Genomic DNA, 20,114 nt, shown 5'->3' on the forward strand with positions numbered 1-20,114 from the left:
GTTCATTCCGCCTTATATGATGGGCGAGCGTTAGCGGCTTGTTACGATGCGTCTAACCTGGCTCTGTCTTCCAGGTGTGTGATCAAACATCTTGAAGGCTTGGTGGTTCAGTATGACCTCACGGTGCGTGACAGCGATGGCAGCATCGTTCAGTTTCTGTACGGCGAGGACGGTCTGGATGTCCCGAAGACGCAGTTCCTGCAGCCAAAGCAATTCCCGTTCATCGCTGAGAACTACGAGGTAAGAACCCCGCTGTAATGACGGAGAGAACGGCTTCTAAGGCAACATACGTGTCCTCCGAAGAGTGTTTTTATATGCGACGTGCCCCGCATGCGTGTGCACGTTGTCTGTTATTGCAATGATTTTGTTTCCCAGCAAATGAACGAACAGCAATTACTCCCTCTTTAACATCATCGGGCAAAATAGTTAAGGAACGTTGCGACAGCATAGAATGTTGGGTGTATCTCTTCTTTGTGCGCATGCATTCCCACTAAACATACAAGCCAACCATCAAGAACCTGATTGGTGGTTAGCACGATCATGTGATCGCGATCACAGCTGATATGAATTAGTTTTATATAGAAGCAGTCTTCAATTGTTGGTTTCAATCCTGTTCTTGTTTAGTTTTTTTTTTTATTTATTTAAATAAAAGGGTTTTCTGATGATCAATTAGCCTTTTAAACTTAAACTTGGATTAGTGAACACACGTGGCATTGGAACGCAGGAGTGATGGGAGTGATAAAGGGCCATTGGAACGCAGGAGTGATGGGAGTGATAAAGGGCCATTGGAACGCAGGAGTGATGGGAGTGATAAAGGGCCATTGGAACACAGGAGTGATAAAGGGCCACTGTACGCTTATGAGATTAGTAAAACTAACTAGTTGCCCTTTTAAGATCGATTTTTGCCAGAAATCTATTTGTGTTTCTGAAACAAACCTATATGCCCACCAATTTTCAGCCGTCAGCTCTTGCATTAGATAAGTAATAAGGTTTTACTTTACTGAGAGAGTGGTAGATAAATGGAACAGCCTCCCAACAGCTAAGGGCAGCAGCCCCTCTACCCTATCACCAGGGGCAGATCGCCCTGTTGGGTGATCGGACTCGCTGGTGGACCACTTCTCTTTGGTAGGGTTGGGGAGACTTGTAGTCCTCTATAGTTTATATGGGTCAGTTACGACGACCACAGACGTGGGGGGGCAGACAAAATACGCCATTGCCCACAGCAACTTGTGCAGTCTAGGCACAAACAAACAAACTTTTTTTGCATCAAGATTTAGTGACTGAATGATCCACAGAACCAGAAGCCCCCCAGTGTGTCAGTGGTTATGAGACGCTTAAGGGAGCAGTTGGCCCGGCTGACCAAAAGAAAGATTTATCTTCCACATCTAACCATTTTTAATTCATACGTTCTCTTTAACAGCTGCGGCCCGAGGCACGTTCCTTCAATACCTTCTCCAAGTAATTCAGATTTGGCACTTAGACCCCGAGCCCCCCAGTCTAGTACGACGGCAGACAGAGAACGGCCTTAGGCCGTGCGGAAATATATTCCCAGCTGGGCCGCAGGGCCTGCAGCATGTCCGAAGAGACGCCGCTCCATCTGCTCTGCTTGTCCTTCCGAATCATGCCTCTGTCTCTGCAAATGATTTCGAGAATGCCGTATACCCATCAGGGACAAGGTTTCTTGTTTGTTTGGGCTAAACGGACACTCCAGCCCTTCAAGGAATTTGATAGATTGGTGGTTCCTTGTTAAATAATCATGGTTTACCCCTTGCAAATGGATGGAGGGATTCTGCAGAGTCCTCCATACGCTTTTGCCCCCTGCCTCTGCCCTGCCAGCTGTGTCCGGCCACATGTCTCGTAATGCCTGCATCCACTTTGTCTCAAACTTTGGTGTAGATGAGACCAACGACCAATTAAGGTCTTTACATCAAGAGGAACGGGCAGGGTAGATGGCCCAATGGGTCTTATCTGCCACCAAGGTCTACGTTATCTCGTATATTGTGGGTCCTCTGTTGGTGGCAGCCCGGCGTGCGAGGTCATGGAGGGTTTTTGATCAGTAGATGATCTCCAGGTACGCGGCTATTATGTAACCCATACATTCAGCAGCCTGTTTTTATGAATGCGGCACTCGTAAAGTTTTTTGTTTTTTTTATAATCGCATAAAGCATCAGATAACGTTATCACACACGCTGCCATTTGCGGAATAAATATTTACACCACTACATCGCTGCTTCCGATCTCCAGGAGGCTTCCAGGTCGCGAGAACTTGAGTAGCTTCTCGAATAGCGCCGGCCGATCCTCGCTCGACGGTTTCCGTGAAAGCAAGCGCTGGTGTCGGCAGTTTGTATTTGGTAAATGTATCTTCTCCCCGTTAGGGGCTCTAAGGCCCTGTGATGTTACATTAATGTTGGTCGTTGATCTAGGAGCCGGGCTCATAAAGCCCCGTCCTCTTATCTTTTCTTCGTTGTGTTCCTATCGTGTTCCATTCTAGTTACCATTGTTGGTTGATTGTAAATGTAACTCTACAGGGTCTATATGTAGTGATATAGGTTGCTTCCTCTTGTCGGGTAATCCGGTTTCCTTCCTGCCTCCCATCTGTCTTATTATTTTCCTATACGTGTTTGTTTGCGTTTAGCATGTTCTGTCCTGCGGGAATTAATGTTTGCTCAATTACGAGTCCACAACGTCTAGAGATACCAGCCGCCGTGTGGCTCTCAGAGGACCTGAACAGGTGGTATACTGATAGTACTGATCGCATGTTTCCCAACTGTCTCGCTTTTTGTCGGACAGTCTTGATTTTTCAGGCACTGTCCATGGCAGCTGCCCCACCTTTGCTGGTTGGGGGGGATCCTTTGATGCCCACTGAGATCCCTAGACAGCTCCAGGGTCAAAGTTGGTCGATTGTGGCTCCCAGGTGGCTTGTCCATGCCTATGACTTCTCCCGTTCCCTGTAGCCACACCACCAAAACCAGTGTTTGTACACCTGAAAAGTAAGGGGGTGAAATCAGATGGCTGCCGGTAACATTTACGCATCTGTGCTATCTTTTGATTGGCAGAACCCCCCAAAGAAAATAAGAATTAAAGATTTCACTAGAAATGTGTTTTCTCATTATTGTCTCTTAATTCAGCGCACTTCATTCACTACCAGAAACCAGAATATATATATATATATATATATATATATATATAAATATGCCGTTTTTGTATATAATTAGTTTTTATTACCGTTTCTAGTTGTCTCTTACTCTCACATTGTTTTAGGTTACAATTCTTTACAGTAAACAAACTATAAACGATAGCCTTTCCTCTCTGTTCTACTTTAATTAAAACCCACAGGAATGGGGAGCAGTTGGTTAGTATTGATCTCCATGACTTCTGCACGTTCTTTAAATGTTGTAAACTTGATCCTTAAGGCGCACTAACAGTGGTCCTGAAACGTTGTGGTCTTTGTAGCTCCCAAACACTGGAGCTGGACAGAATTAAGGGGATAGTGTGCGCGAATGAGTGTGCACGAATGAGTGTGTGCCAGAGTGCATTGAACACAGACTTCTTATTCTTAGCAGTCATCTTTGGCTTTCATCCTGAAGATAAGATCTGGAAAAGCACGAGGCATTACAGCTTTTCTTAGATATGCCATTTTATTATCACTGGCTTTACAGCTTTAGTGGTAAAATCAATCCTAAGAGATAGGAATGTGCTGTTAAGGCTGTTATTGATGATTGCGCTAGAATGATGTGCGGCCCTGGATGCCGGAAGAGGGAATGTCCGGGGACGGAGCCTTTGGTTGCTATTTGCTCATCTCATGTATGGATTGTGTCACGTGTTCTTCTGTGATACCGAACTTCCACCCATAAATGTTACTTTATAACCAAATGTTTTTATGGTGTTTGCTCCGCTTTATATACTGTAAACTTGGCCGGCTGATAGAGCCTTCCGTAAACTTTGAGACCGTCTTACAGATAGGACCTTTCATCTAAAATGATTTTTTGTGGCCCTTGTTTGGGGTTGAATTAATTTAGAGACACCTTTATTATATAGAATATTTCAGTAGCCGAGTATTTGATGGAGTTATTCTTTATAATTACAGAAATGTTCAAAGTATTTAATATACCGGTGTATATATATATATATATATATATATATATATATATATATATATATATATATATATATATATATAATCTTGTGTCTATTCAGACCACAATATCTAATTTAGTCAAATATAACATAGTTTAGTACAGCACAAGAGGTTGGCAGATATGTGGAACAGCCTCCCAGCAGAAGTGGTAGAGGCTTATACAATAGAGGAGATTTAAACGCACAGAATTTGGCATATGACTATCCTGAATCTAAGACAAGACCGAAGACGATTAAGGTTTGTCTCTTAAATAGGCAGATTAGATGTCCGAATGGATCTTCTGTGTCTGTGCGTGATAGGTGTGTTTTTTATTCCGGGATGATGGAGCGAGCAATAATATATTTTTATCAAAACTGTTAACAAAGGTGTCATTAACTTTAGTTTTTTTTTTATTTATTATTTTATTATCGTATCCTAAATTTACTGCAACGGAGTATCTGAGACTTGGCCTTGGACTTTTACCGCCTCGGCTCGGTTATAGGCCGCACCCTTAAAGTTTGGTGCGATTTTGAAGAAAAAAAAATATATTTTTTTTTAAAGAAAAAATACACATTAGTGGAATGTTAAAACGGTATTTTATCTAATGAATGAACAGAAATACATGTATTTTAACATTTTTGGTGTCTATCAGTTTGTCAGCATATGTTATATACAGACAGAAAACCAATAACCATTTTAAGGTCCCCCCCTTAATTCATAATGCATCTTACTTATAGATATGCCCCTCTGCCCCCTGTGTGCCCCCCCCATACTTACCAATGCACCCCCGGACTTTCTGGTGTGTAGCGGCGCCCGCCAGTAGACAACCTCCGCTGTCGGGGCTTCTATGGTGATTCAGTAGAGAGGTCATTGAGTCGGGCCCCTTTTCATGCGCCGTAGGACTTGTGGGACTCGGGAGCCGTCCGTCTGCTTGGTGGGTGCAGAACGGTTTCATGTCCCCCCCCCCCCCTTTTTCAGGTTATAAAGCATTCCAAACGCTTGGACGAAGTTCTGTCCAAAATCAACTCTGAGCAAGCGACCCAGCACAGCCGCGGCGTCAGGAAATGGAAAGCCAAGAATCCGTGCCCTTCCCAGAGGCGCGGCGCCTTCCTGCTGTTCTCCCAGAAAAAGATGGCTGCCGTGAAAGCAGCGTGTCCGGACGGCGAGAGCGTCGACGGGAGGGACCCTGCCTCCAAGCTGGTAAGTTGGCTGCTCCCCGGGAGGTCGCTGTGATCTGTGCAGCGCCATCTGCGCAGGTTTCATATCTGGTCGGTTGGGTTGATAGCTCCAACCATATGGATACCGGAGGCGCGATCTACACCGTGCCTAAGGCTTTAATGGTGCTGCTTTATTTGTTTTATTGACGCTTGGAAAGTAATACTTTGTCCTCTGCCGCAGCTAACGGACTCCTGGTATTCCATGGAGCAGCGCGCCTGTAACAAGTACGTGAAGAAGTCCTCTCGCCTCCCCGATCCCTGCCTGGCCGCGTGGCGCCCGGATCTTTATTTCGGGTCCGTCTCTGAAACCTTTGAAGACCAGATCGAGCAATTTGGCCGCCAATGGGAGGCGCAAACGAAATGCGGCCGAGACAAGACAAGGCTCTCCTTTGACAGGTAACTGTCGGTGCGTTTGCGTAATTTCACTGCGATCAAGCTGGTTACATATTAATTTATTTGGGGGGGGGGGGCACAAGTCCAGGTTAAACCTTACTGTTGAGCCAAAGGAATGGAAAAAAATTCCACATTGTTGCTGTTTTTTTTCCAATTATGCCTCTAAAAAGGGGACCAATTCCTTCACCGCTCCTTTTAAACAGTCCATTACAGAATAACACAATGTCGTTATAATAAAGAATGGGGGGGTAATAATATTCTTTAATGACGTTTGCGATTCGTTGGACGTACAGGCTGAAGACCCTGCTGCACATGAAGTGGCAGAGAGCTCTCTGTGACCCCGGAGAAGCGGTGGGGCTCCTGGCCGCGCAGAGCATCGGCGAACCGTCCACCCAGATGACGCTGAATACCTTTCACTTCGCAGGCAGAGGAGAGATGAATGTTACTCTGGGTATCCCCAGGTACGGCGTTCATGAAAACTGATGAGGCCACCCAAACCCAAAAAGGATTTTAGAAAACGGCAAACTTAGGACCAGGGCAAATTTGACGGAGGTGGCGCGGATGAGGCTATCGTTACTGGGTTATGGGGGCCACTTGTCCTTGTCGGTTCTGGGCGTTTATTTGGCCGTAAATTCTAAATAAATACTTTACCAAAATTATTTATTTTATCTGTTTTTTCCCCCCCCAGGCTTCGTGAGATTTTAATGGTTGCCAGCTCCAACATTAAAACACCCATGATGAGTGTGCCGGTGCTCGGGACCAAGAAAGCCGTGAAGAAGGTGAAGAGGCTGAAGAAAGAGCTCACACGCGTGTGCCTTGGGGAGGTAAATACATAACGCAGCTCATCGGCCACGTAAATGTCTCACCGGCAGAGTAAGGTCTCGTTCATCGTTATTTTTGGTGGGGAATAAAAGGCTTAATATAAACACTTTGGAGTTTTAATTACGTTTAATATTTGTTATTAAGCTCAAAGGTTCAAAGCTCTGCTTCCTCGTCACAAGACCTTCAAATATAACTTTAGAAGGGAAATGCCGGGGGATTGATGATGTCGTTGAGTGCGGGGCGTCCTTGTTAAGTTTTCTCTTGAGCATGATGCTTCCTTCTGAGCCTGTCCGATGGGGGAGAACGTAATGCGATGGGGCAGAAAAGACTTATGTTCAATAGGTCATTTAGACCTAGAAATTGTCCATCACTCCATCAGTCATGCGGTCCACTGACCCTTTAACATAATGATCACCGACAAGATCAGTAACTCATTCTGCCCTACAAAAGGCGATGATGATTGGCGCAGGGGTACGGACCTCAGCTGGATCATGGGAGCCGAGTGTGAGTGTCTCCTTGCAGCCTGCATGTGGCAGGTGACCATGGAGCGCTCGCATGAGAACAGAGCCATATTCTGAGCCAATGTAGGATGCCTCGGTTACTCGTTGTCCTCTGTCGTCAACGATATGAGATCTTTACCTATAACATTATATTGGGTCTGATTGTTTGACCCCCGGCCCCTGATAATCCCTTTCATTTGGTTAGGATTACTATGAGTGCTGTATGTGGGGTCTGTCGTTTCCTCACCTTCCAGTTAACGATATATAAAGCGTAATGTATGCAGACGTTGGTAAAGTTTTGGGGTGTTTTTACTACGTTTCGTGATGGTCGCAGGTGATGCACAAGCTCGACGTGGAGGAGACGTTCAGAATGGAAGGGAATTCTCAGAAATACCAGGTGTACAAAATGAAGTTCCATCTATTACCGTACGAGTACTATTGCCACGACAAGCCCCTGAAGCCAGAAGATATTCTGCGTTTCGTGGAAAACAGGTTGGTTCTCTTTACCTGTCAGGCTGCGGCAGCTTTCTTCCCTCCTTTTACGCGAGTAAAACCGTAACTTAAGACCTGAGTCTTCTTTTATAGCTTTCTACTAATCTAATGGATGTTTTGATGTGTTTGTGTTCCCCCCCCCCCCCCCCCCCCGGTGACGTGACGCGTCGTATGTTGTCCGCAATCACCACACAGGTTCTTTAGAATCATGTTTGATGCCATCAAGAGGAGAAGCGCAAAGCTTGCCTCGTTCAGGGAAGTGAGCACTCGCAAAGCGACCCAGAAGGACTTGGACAACGAGGAAGAAGGCCAGGGGGCGCAGGTTAGTGAAGACACAAGAGCTATCCAGCCATCTTTTCACGTCGCACAAGCACAGTGTTAGAAATCACACAAACAGCGCCTCGGATGGGGCGACTCTTCAGCTGGAAACGATATAAAGCTTTAATCTGTTTTCCCGTGAAAAAAATATGGTAATAGTCTCCCCCTCCCCCATACCGTTGGCAGAAATTCTAAGTTCATTTGTTGTTGGTAGGAAAGCCAAGACGCTGAAGAAGAGGAAGCCATTGTTGACGCGGATGCTGAGGAAGGAGATGCCGATGCCACAGATGCAAAAATGAGAGAAAAACAGGAAGAAGAGGTAAAAAGTTTTCATAATTTAGTTTCTCTTTGCTTCCGGACCATACTCGCTGTTCTTTGGTATGGGTTCAGTCTATAGTGTTCAGGGCCGTGGGCGATGTACCAGATGCCTTGGCCAACGAGCAAGATGGCGGAGAATCAATGGAGTAGAACTTCTTTCACATCTTCCCCAATGCAGAGTTTTGTCCATGGGGGGATCAACATGATTCACACGGCAAAAAGCAACACAACTTGAAGCTGCAGCCCAACGCTATTTGGTGGTCTCTTTCTCCGGGTGGAAAAAACATAATTCCTAACATTTTTTATACAAAATTTGCAGAAGAGGGGTACGTGGTTGACCAACGAATGAGAATATCAGAGGCCATAAACCCACCCAAGCAAATGTTGGGGACTTTTCTCCTTCAGCCCTAGTCGATGCAGTATGTCATATGCTCGGTCACATCAAAAGGCGTTGCGAGAACTAAAGAGTAACATGGTGTCCCATGAGAGGTCTGTAACTTTGTCTGTCTGTCTAAGGTGGATTACGAGAGCGAGGAAGAAGAGCCGGCAGAGAATGATGAAGAGAAGGACGAAGAGACCCCGTCTCCCTCTGCCAACGCGGAGGAAGGAGCAGAAGACCTACTGCAGTACGGGGAAGGATCTCTGCCAGCTTCTTCATCAGCCGGACCTTCCGAAAATACCCATGACCAGAGCGGCCTTTCCAAGGATGTGGCAATGGAAAACCGAATAAACGCGGTGCTCAGCCTGAACTCGGTGGTGGAAGATTATTCCTACGACACCGAGAAAAGCCTCTGGTGTGAGGTAAGAGGAGAATCGAGTTTGAATTCCTTCCACGCTCGGTTTTTCTTGACGTGTACCTGTCCAAGATGCCGGTCCGCCGCGGGTAATTATGACGCATCTTATATGCTTTATGCTAACAAAATTGCTAGCGTGTGTGTATACAGCGTATAAAATGATTTATGTTTGTAGTTATCTCTGCCCCGGCTTATTTCCGGCATGGTGATATCAAGTTGAAAGTTAACATTTTCTGTACTTTACCCCCCCCCCGTACAAAGTGATAAGCTGGTGCACTTTAACCCCTGTTTGTGGGAACTATTTTAGATAAATTATATAACTGGGCTGCGCGTGTTTTCTTCTTTGTATGGTTTTTTTGGGGGTTTTTTTATGTCCTGTGCTTTTTTTTCCCCCGAAGGTCACCTTGAAACTGCCCCTCATGAAAGTTCACTTTGATATGTCTTCCCTCGTTGTCTGGCTGTCCAACAACGTGGTCATCCGCGAGACGAAAGGAATAACGCGGTGTCTGCTGAGCGAAACCACCAACAAGAAAGGCGACAAAGAGCTGACCCTTAACACGGAAGGCATAAACCTGCCGGAACTCTTTAAATACTCCGATGTAAGCACAGGCGTTGGCCGCTCATGTGTACATGCATGTCTCCACCGTTTGGCACGGATTATCTGTGTGACACGGTTTAGTGTATTCTACCCCCTCCTTAAATAAATGTCATGATTGGGGTTATTAGGCTTTATTATTTCAACTCTGCAGCTGCCGCCCCTACACCTATTTAACCCTTTGCTATAATGTTTGAGTATTTCATATTCCAGTGTAGCTTTTAGTGTTTATGTATATATTTTTTTTTTAATATATATATATAGCGTTGTCCTATTGTCCAGAGCTGTACAGCAGCGCTGCAAAGTTGAACGCTCGGTCTTCCTTTTCAGGTGCTGGACGTGCGGCGTCTGTATACGAATGATATACACGCTATGGCCAATACCTACGGTATAGAGGCAGCAATACGAGCGGTTGAAAAGGAAATTAAAGACGTGTTTGCGGTATACGGTACGTTTCGCGTTTGTGGCCCTCTCGTCACATTTGATAGATCGGTGATTTTGATAGATTGATTTGATATAACCAGCCCTTTTGTTTGTTTTTTGATCAGGGATCGAGGTGGATCCCCGCCATGTCTCGCTTGTAGCCGATTACATGTGCTTCGAAGGAACATACAACCCTCTCAATCGCATTGGGATGCGGTCCAGCTCCTCGCCTTTTCAGCAGATGACTTTTGAAACCAGCTTCAAATTCCTGAAGGATGCTACTATGAATGGTAACGTTTAAAAAACCTTCAAATGTCATTTGCTCAGATTTCAAAAGATTAAGTGTGTGTTTTTTATGTGCCCTACAGTCCCGTCCCCCCCACACTTTTTTACCTTTTGTGGCCGTGTTATTAAAGGGACTCTCCAGCCGTCATATCCACTTTAATGAATGTGATGGCTGCGTGGTCCCTTTACATGTTGTCCATTTTGGAAATGGACGGCCGGGGGGATTCTGCAGATGCCCCTCGCTCCAGCCGAACGCTCTGCGGGTGATATGTTCGGCCGGACGCGTTTTCATGCGCGTTACATACTTGCCTCTAGTCCTAGCTGGAGTTGAGGATCTCCTCAGACCCCTGGTACGTACGCGTGGAACGGGCTCCTATCTTAAAGTGTGGCTTTAATACCACGTCACGTCTAGCCGTGTGCAGGGATATCCCGTTTCGTGTATGAACATAGATGAACCCCAGTTAGCAGCAGAGAGTTATTTAAACTCTTTCTGAAGATCATAGCGCCGGGTATTCCACGGACAGCGCTTCTGTTCTCAGTGATGAAGTTTAGTATTCAGCAAACCGTGCTTTGCGATCACCGTGATTGTCCGTTTCACTCAACATTGCTTTGCCTGCTTTTTTTATCTAGCTTTCTGTAATTCGTTCTTATTTACAATAACAAAAACCAAAATACCACGTATGAATATAAATAACAAAAATATAAATACTTCCCACAATGAGAGCAGCTACCAACAAACACTCTTCCTCAAAGTGTGTACAACAGCAAACCAGAGATAATGGAGCGCATACACATGTGGGAAGAAAAAAACAAATCTAATAGTGTAATATTGTTAATAAAAAATATAATTGTAGTGTATAGGTTACACTCACAAAGGGACTGGATAGAGCAGGCTCATCGAAATGTCAGGCTTCCAGAAACTGAGTGTAGTATTCTATAAAAACAAGCATAAACTGGGATGGTGCAGTATCTTCAATCAACTGATCTTAAAAGATCAAAATGCACTTACAATTGAGATGTTATTTATTGTTATTTATATTCATACGTGGTATTTTGGTTTTTGTTATTGTAAATAAGAACGAATTACCGAGTGCGAGTATAACGCACGTGCGTAATAAGCGGTTACAAATTTAGTCTATTTTATTTTTATTTTTTTATAAACTTCTTTATTACACGGAGAAGACAAAGCATACAACGTAAGAACAAAGTTGCAAATAGACATGGTGACAAAATAGATGTGGTCAGGTACAAGCGATGCACAATTCCATTAATACTACTTCCTCAATCTCAGAACCTCGGGCCACAACACAGACATGGCCCCCACCCCCCCCCCCACCCCCCCGCAATGAGATCAGAACCCCTTTCAGGATGTGGTATTGAATGTTTGAAACCAGTGACAGAACCAGAGGTAGTAACGGTGGTTGTGGAGCAATCCATTGGGACAATATTGCCCGTTTTGCCACTGCGGAAAGAATGAGCAAGAGAAATTTAGCCCTCGCTCCGGGGAGGGGGGGTATGGAACGTGTTCAGGGAATATACCAAAAATTGCCCATTCTACAGAAATTACAAAACGAATGCCCAGAGTGTACGTGATGTACAATTGTAGTGCTTCGCAAAATGGGACCATAGAGCTACAGGACCATAGGCCATGAAGATCGGCCTCAGGTAATTGGCATTTTAAACATCGGGAGTGACCTGCTAAGCCCATTAAAAACCGAAGTTTGGGGGTGACGTATGCTTTATACACGATCTTGAGTTTCCTATTTTTTAGGAAAAACTTAAGTAATAACTCATAACTCGAGCTTCAGGCACGCACATTTACACACGCTCACACATACTGACGCTGATACACGCACACACACGCTCGGATACCTCTATCGCAGTACGGAGATGACCCGGCGGCGACCTTTAACACATTTTATTTATTTTTTTTTACATTGTTCACTTTTTACAGTGAAATTCTTCTATTTACAGCAGAAACGCCCTAAAGCAAATATTCCCAAAAACGCAGCACGTCCTCTCCGCATCTGAAATATTTTTATAACCGTCTGTGAGCGAAGCGTGCTGCAGACCTGAATGCGTGTATGAACGGCTGTAGGCATGTTCGGATATTCTACGGGTGTTTTCCTTAAACCTGGACATCTGCAGAAGAGCTGAACTTCTAAGCTCCTTAACTCCACCATGCGTAACAAAGGGCCAACCGCCGATAACCAGCCCTGTATGATGCTCTGACGGATTTATGATGTCACCGGTTTAGCTGTATGAAGCGCTTCCAGCGTGCCCCTTCTTGTAGGAAACGCTCGCTAGGTTTGGCTGTTTTCTTTGTGCCTAGTGAAGTAATGTCCAAGTCTCCCAGGTTATTGAATCCGCCTACAGTAGTCTACAGCGATCGTAAGGACCCACGGGTAACACACCGGGTCTCCGGGACAGAAGCTTCACCTCCGTGTGATCAAGATGCTTAATGGGGCTTGCTGGTAGCTCTGATTGCTTGCTACGTAGCCCCTCTCCTTCATTCTCATTCCCACTCAACCTTCTAACAGATTGAGTGCTTGCAACAGCAGACCCCTCTCCTCTACCAGTATCTCTACATGTATGTCAATCTTGTGGTTGAATTGTACATTGCCAGGGACGCCAGACATCTGGTATTTAACCTCGCAGGAGATATCTTCAGCCAAACTCGTTTTCCTTTATCTTATATATATATATATATATATATATATATATATATATATATCTGCCTCTGGTTTGCTCCACTGCTGGCTCGGCAGGGGTTCCGGGGGTCTCAGAAGACCACTGGTGGACATGCACGGAAAGCACACGCATTCATTTCAGTGGCAGTGTTGTCCTGCATAGAAACATAGAGGTTGACTGCAGATAAGAGCCGTTTGGCCCATCTAGTCTGGCCATTTTTCCTGATGTAAGACACCACAAAGGAGGCTTTGGACTTTATTTTAAACGGGTTTAATGAAGGCGAAGCTGCATGAAACTTTAACTTTCACTGTGCCCCTATTGTAACAGAGCTAAAGAATCTGCTGACCCCCCCTATAAATGTTTACAACGCCCCCTATAAATGTATGTAACGTGTATACAGTCTATAGGCGTATCTAGCGTCTCCACTGTAATCTCAGAAATCTACCATAAAATGTTTGCTAAATCCACATAGAATCCAAACTAATCTGTTCTAGAACACCGCCTACTAATCCACCCTAATCTGTTTTAGATTGCTGCCCCATATTAACCCTTTAAACACACCGCGATCCTATAGACTGCAATGCTCCAGTCTGCCGGGCCAGCCCAACATATTTCCAGCCCTTTGGCAAAAGATTGGCCGCTAGCCCGCTCTCCTTTGTAGATAAAGCGTCTCTATATGCTGCTCCTTTAACCTTGTACTCTATGGAAATTTCCGACCCTTGGCTACGGTATTACTGGAAGATCAGCATTTACTGTACTAACACAGGCTTTAGTTATTGAGTAGCTAATTGTGGCCCCTGGACACTCTCTGAGCTTTGATTTACTGTTGAGATTAAGAAACCTCATTGTCTACAAATTCAAGGATGTCTCCCATTGAATGTCTGGATTCGGTCCTGAGAGAGAGCGAGAGAGAGAAGCTCTTCTCTATTGATAACATAAAAGCAATGCAAGCGCCAACAAGTGGGATATTTGCACAATTGGAACCAATGTCGGGATGAGTTGCGTGTTGTATGAGAGACGATACATGACATTCCATGCATATGTATATATTTGTTTGTGTGTCTTTCTGGCTGTTAACTCCGGTTGTCATCTTTGTTGTATATTCTGCGAAAATCTAAAAACCTCAGAATGCCTGCTAATAGGAAATGTAAAAAGAAGTTAGCGGTGCCTGCATGCAGTATATATATTCATTCTGCACCTTTTCCCCCATTCTAACACACACATCACGCTATCGCTGGCCAAGTATTCAATCCATGGAAAAATACCATCACAAACAATACAAAGTATCAGTGCCGGGAGCCCCGTAATACTTCGGTGAAGCCAGATGCCTCTTATCAAAGGGTTCGTATACGTGAAGAGCAATCGGCAGAAACCTTTCGTTGGTTTTCTACGGTGATTGCGCAATGTTTAGGACTTGACATGAAAGAATAGAAATTGTATCACTTTTGATGTCATCCACCTGTTCACACAGTTTCACTTCTGCGGATGTCAGTGTGTGCTTGGAGATGAAAGTAGAATAGAAATGCTTCTCTTTATCCATTGATCTCCAGTTCATTATAACCGGTGAACCTGGAACCTTTTACGTTTACCCACCATCTCCTCCTGTGGTTTTGGTTCAGTATAACCGATAAGCCTTTTGGGGTTTATTCACTAAGGAGTGTCACTGACAAGGACGGCCCTTTTATTATGTGTTCTGAATTGAGGAATGTGAAAGCAAAGCGCTTTGATGTCCTCTGTGTGCTCCGGGTTCAATGTTCTCTCTCGTAGACAGTAAATAAGTGTTTCGTTCTTGCTTTTGTAACTGACTATTTTTAGTAGCTGCTTTCCTTCCTCTTTAAGTAATCTGTAAACTATGGGGAAGGTCTGTCTTACCGCGTTCACCAGTCATGTCTTCTCCGACACAAAGCCTTGAGTGCCCTCAAGTAAAACGCGGTGGAATCATATAGAGAGCGATAAGAACATCCACTTGCGTTTCACTGGGTCCATGCGTGCGGTCATTGATCGCGCCATGACTCTTAGTCTAACTTTCTAGGAGATCATCAAAATAAAAGTGGAATAAGCGTTATTTCAGGCAGCAGCAAAACTAGGGCTTTGATAGCTTAATGGGCTGGAAACAATGGAGATTTCTGATCTCCCCGGCTGGCCCGTTTACACTGCCGAGGCCTCGTACGGTCCCCATGTGCCTCTGTGATCTCCTTTTACTTTATGTCCTACAAGACTGTTGGGCATTCCTAACTTCAAAGAAGTTTTGTCTGTGAAGTCCTCTGACTTAAAGCCAAGAAGCGATAACTTGCTGGTGGTACCTGTGATTCTCGTACACCCCTCTCACTATGTCTCGTGTTCTTACAGGTGCTCAAGATGATCTGAGTTCTCCATCCGCGTGTCTGGTCGTTGGGAAAGTTGTAAAAGGAGGAACTGGGTTTTTTGAACTTAAACAGCCCATGAAATGATGTTCCGGTGTCCAAGTTGATCATTTCGTGAAGAGAGACGCTCAACGCTCCACCGGAAGGAGAGGGCTCTAGAGTCCCACTGAGGACATCTGCAGCCAAAGTGCCTTAAGTTTGTCATCCTTGTTGCAGATCGTTTAGACAGAGTATTTTTCCTGTACGTTAATTCTCCCCGGCAGTGAACGCCTGGCTTATATGTGACCTGCGCATGAGGTTCGCATCTGAGCAAAAAGTCTTAAGTGGTTCAGCCTCTTCTACAATCAGTCCCGTGACCACCAGTCTCCACCAATTACATCACTTAGCTGACAAGCCCCGATGTCTCTAATCTGGCTGGCTTTGGGCTGTTAGTGCCGGCACATCATGTAAATGTTGTTTTTCAATGTAAAATGTCCTTTTAAAATAAAGTATAACGTTCTCTGTGGGTTTCTATTCGTCTTTGTCTTGCATTTGAAGAAAGAAAAAAAAAAAAGGTGAGAGCACCATTTGCTGATGGCCCTTTAAGGAGCACAGCCGAAGTTACCAAAACTTGCTTTGTCAATCGGTGCAATTGTTTGGTGAATATTCACCGTAGTTGGAACATTCATCTCATGGAAGCCCTGATTGGAGACAGTCTGCCGCAGGACCAGCGTTCGGGGGGGGGGGGGCGAACGTCGGGTCAGGACACTGATAAGTTATTCCCCCCACTGCCCACCTTTACAAAGACTGCCTGAACCCGAGAGATAACTTAACAGGGAGAAATAAAACAAAACACCGTGTGACCCGCGCATTAGAATGTTATATTACGTATATTAAAAGAGCGAGCAGTTTCAGTAAGCACTCTAGTAATTAAGACAAAAATTGCCTTTGGAGGACGACATGGTAGAAAACGCTCATCCTGTACAATTAAAACAATTGTTCCACCTTAAAAGGTTTTAAACAAAACCCCACCTTATATCTGCGCGGACGAGTAGGTCATGAGGCGCCATGTTCTTCGTATGCCTTGTGCTTTGGCCCCAGAGGTCAAATTTTAAGTTTACAATGTTTGCAGATCCAGTTTCCTAGTTGCAATGAACCTTAAGTTAATTGCATGTACTGTGCTTGGAATATCCTACCGCACCATGTTACTATCAGTTTTGTAACCTACGATGCTCCTGGAGATTAGCTGAGGGTCATATAGATGGTTTGCCTCATGGCCAAATAGCTCATAATCATAAATGTGTTTGTTTTCCCATAACCTTTGGTTGGTCCTTTCAGGAGATTGTCCTCCATAAAATCCACAGGAGAAGCTGTGATAATACTTTTCTTTGGATTCATGTAGAATGTGAAGGAAGAAAGTTGGCTGGAGGGCATTTTTTGTGAACACAAGAGTGAGCAATGTCTATTATTTACAACCGTGGAGAAGGCTGGTGCAACGCATGGCCGACCACTCTATAGCGCTCTCTCTTAACCAGTCTTCGGGGTTAGATGAAAGGGTTCGCCAAGTACGGCTTTGCAATAGAGTTGAGGTTCCGACTCATTCAGTGGAGCTGGCCCTGCAAAATGTATAGAAAAACCTAGAATTTCCAGGCAGATGAGAACCATTTGGCCTTGTCTAGTCTGCCTGAGGGAAGACCCAGCGTTGCAGAAAGAATGTGATAGTTCATGAAATGTGTACAGAATGTTTTTTGTTTCTTTGTCATATTTCCGAGTGTCCATCCAGTGATAGGCAGATAAGTATGCTGTCGCCAACGGGCTTTTAAGAAAACTCGTTTTTGTTGCTTGTTTCTTTCTGAGCTGATGTGTTATATACACTATATGGACAAAAGTATTGGGACACCTAACCATTACACCAACAGGGACTTTTATTACATTGCATTCTAAAAATGTCTTTATGCAGCTTGCTTTGTGCACCACTTTATGGACAAAAGTATTGGGACACATCTCTTAATTTTGGAAATCAGGGTTTGGGCGGCTTACTTCCAGTGGTGGGTAATGTTAATGCTTCAGCGTAACAAGACTTTTTAGACAACGCTCTGCTTCCAACTCTGTGGGGACGGTTTGGGGAAGGTCCTCTTCTATTCCAGCATGACTGCGCCCCAGAGCACAAAGCAAGCCCCATAAAGACACGGTTGCCAACAGTCCAGAATTGGCCAGGAGAGTTCCAACAACATACCGGCCTGCCCCAGCAAACGGGTGACCCAAAGGGGGTATTTCATACATTGTGGACAATTTATGCATTTTTATGGCAAATAAAACACATAGGTCGTTGCTATACAGTTTTTTTTAAAACTTTTTTTGCCCCCTTTTTATGGAAAGAAAGAAAGAAAGAAAGAAATGTCAGTTTATTTGCTTAACGTACTACAAAACTTCAATTCAGTGGAAAGTGGAACAGCACCTTAAAAAAAAGTTGTCACAAATCCAGACCATTTACTGCAATTGATAACAGAGAAACCACAAGAATTATTATTTAATGAGCTGCCATGATTAGATTGCGGCTCCTGTATTGTCCTCGCGCTAGCAGCTTGCAATCACATCGGTGTGTTTTGGCTTCTCATGATATGTACTTAATAGTCGGCAATCAAATCAACTCATAAAACATACTAATGAATATAAACTCTTAGCGGCATTCATAAAGAGGCACAATACACAATTAACTCATAATGTATCTTTGGAGAGGAAGTCCATGGAAAAAATATTCTTCCACTTGAGCATCAACCCCAGCACTGTATACAGTAATGGAGACCAAAAAATGAATCCTTTTTTTTATCTCATTTTGTTCCAATAAACTTACTTTATCAGCAGAACTGGAGGCGGCCTTTGTTGTCAGTCATGTGATATTTGGGATGACTTTCACTGCACAATCACCACACTGAGCTGATGCTTTACGGCAATGCTAATGAAGTCTATTCCTCCATAGACTTTCATTAGTCAGAAGGTCTTGCTGGGTAATTAAGACTGAGCCATTCTATTATTTATCACAGGCTGTATGATACGGAGCCAGACGGTGTGATTAAGGCTGAACATTCTATTGTTTCCCACGGGCGGTATGATAAAGAGTTGGGGTGTTTGTTTAGTAGATCGGGGCTTCGAAAACAGAGCGAGAACTCATGCAAATAGATAATATGCAGCTGCCTGAAAACATTGCATTACGGAAAACTAGAACAGCTTAAAAGAAAAAATATATATATTATACATATTATATATATTATCCACGCACAGTGCTTTTTTACTTATTGCTTTTTAATGAAATGCTGGTACCTTAATCACAATTGTGACAATCCCATCTCTTCCTGTATACCCTGGCCAATGCTCTACTAAATTTGGAATCACTTTTTAATTAAGATAATTACTGTAAGAATTATGACCCTCTTACAGGGATATTCTTTTAGGGAATGTGTGACGAATAAAGCACAAATACAAGCGTATAGAAAAATGTATATTGATATTGAATTAGGTCACTGTTACAGGTGATAAAACATAACATACACAAAACATTTGATAATAATACAAAACAAAAGGGATACTTAAGCACATTCTTGGGAAACCTCGCTCAGCTCACAGGCTTCTCCCGAACGCCATCTTGCGCAGCTTCGTTCTGAGTCTCCTGACCCGGGACACTTCTGTTCGCTGCGCTCTCCTTTCTTAAGACTCTTCTTTCTCTGACTCTTCTTTCTCTGACTCTTCTGACTATTGCAGCCCCTAACTAGTCATCCCAGAATTCCTTGTACCTCCCAGAAAGTGGTTCACCCGACCCCTCTTTCCAGAGATTTCCTGTATGACCCAATGATGGAGGAGACAAATAGTCTATGCAAAAATACAAACACCTATGTTAAAATACATGGGCTTCAGCAGTAGCGTACCTAGCGGGGGGCGAGGGGGGGCGGTCCGCACAGGGTGCCGCTCATCAGGGGGGTGCCAACAGTAATGTCCGCTGCTGGAGGAGCAGGCACGCAAGAGAGCTGTATCGGAGGTCTTTAACAGACCTCCGATACCGCTCCCTTGCAATCCGCGCGGCAACTGCTGCTGTGCGCCGGGGTTTGTTGTCAGATCCCGGCGGCACTGAAGCCGCGCCCACAGTGCCCTCTGACCCGGAAGAAGACAGAAGAAGAGGAGCGAAGAGGAAGACTGCTGTAAGAAGAAAAGACTGCTGTAAGAAGAAAAGAGGTAGAAAAGAAGGTAGGAAATCATTCAGTAAGACTGAGTGACAGTGAGAGTGGATTGGTATGTGTGGAATCTGTGGATTGGTATATCTGTGGATTGTTATGTGTGGAATCTGTGAATTGTTATGTGTGGAATCTGTGGATTGTTATGTGTGGAATCTGTGGATTGTTATGTGTGGAATCTGTGGATTGTTATGTGTGGAATCTGTGGATTGTTATGTGTGGAATCTGTGGATTGGTATATCTGTGGATTGTTATGTGTGGAATCTGTGAATTGTTATGTGTGGAATCTGTGGATTGTTATGTGTGGAATCTGTGGATTGTTATGTGTGGAATCTGTGGATTGTTATGTGTGGAATCTGTGGATTGGTATATGTGTGGATTGGTATATGTGTGGAATCTGTGGATTGGTATATGTGTGGAATCTGTGGATTGGTATATGTGTGGAATCTGTGGATTGGTATGTGTGGATTGGCATGTTTGGAATCTGTGGATTGGTATGTGTGGTATGTGTGGATTGGTATGTGTGGATTGGTATGTGTGGTATGTGTGGATTGGTATGTGTGGATTGGTATGTGTGGAAT

The 20,114-nt window shown here is 44.3% G+C and overlaps 1 protein-coding gene and 1 non-coding gene across 2 annotated transcripts in view; both read left to right on the top strand.

Annotated features, from left to right (window-relative positions):
• The window catches only part of LOC149285133 (DNA-directed RNA polymerase I subunit RPA1-like), a 32,763-nt gene extending 17,348 nt beyond the window's left edge, over positions 1–15,415 (top strand). Inside the window, exons 22-34 of the mRNA XM_089495772.1 lie at positions 75–240; positions 5,096–5,317; positions 5,516–5,730; positions 6,021–6,188; positions 6,416–6,551; positions 7,384–7,541; positions 7,737–7,863; positions 8,074–8,178; positions 8,694–8,978; positions 9,370–9,570; positions 9,897–10,014; positions 10,115–10,279; positions 15,315–15,415. Coding sequence (XP_089351898.1) covers positions 75–240; positions 5,096–5,317; positions 5,516–5,730; positions 6,021–6,188; positions 6,416–6,551; positions 7,384–7,541; positions 7,737–7,863; positions 8,074–8,178; positions 8,694–8,978; positions 9,370–9,570; positions 9,897–10,014; positions 10,115–10,279; positions 15,315–15,415 — 2,167 coding nt within the window. The remainder of the gene's footprint in view (positions 1–74; positions 241–5,095; positions 5,318–5,515; positions 5,731–6,020; positions 6,189–6,415; positions 6,552–7,383; positions 7,542–7,736; positions 7,864–8,073; positions 8,179–8,693; positions 8,979–9,369; positions 9,571–9,896; positions 10,015–10,114; positions 10,280–15,314) is intronic.
• Positions 6,997–7,132, top strand: LOC149285134 (small nucleolar RNA SNORD94). The gene has a single exon (XR_016277782.1). It is a non-coding gene; the product is annotated as a small nucleolar RNA SNORD94 (small nucleolar RNA).
• Positions 15,416–20,114: the final 4,699 nt, after the last annotated feature.

The sequence above is a fragment of the Sceloporus occidentalis genome, unplaced genomic scaffold, assembly GCF_023333645.1.
Source record: "Sceloporus occidentalis isolate IW3139 unplaced genomic scaffold, rSceOcc1.0.p SCAF_84, whole genome shotgun sequence".
NCBI lineage: Eukaryota > Metazoa > Chordata > Lepidosauria > Squamata > Phrynosomatidae > Sceloporus > Sceloporus occidentalis.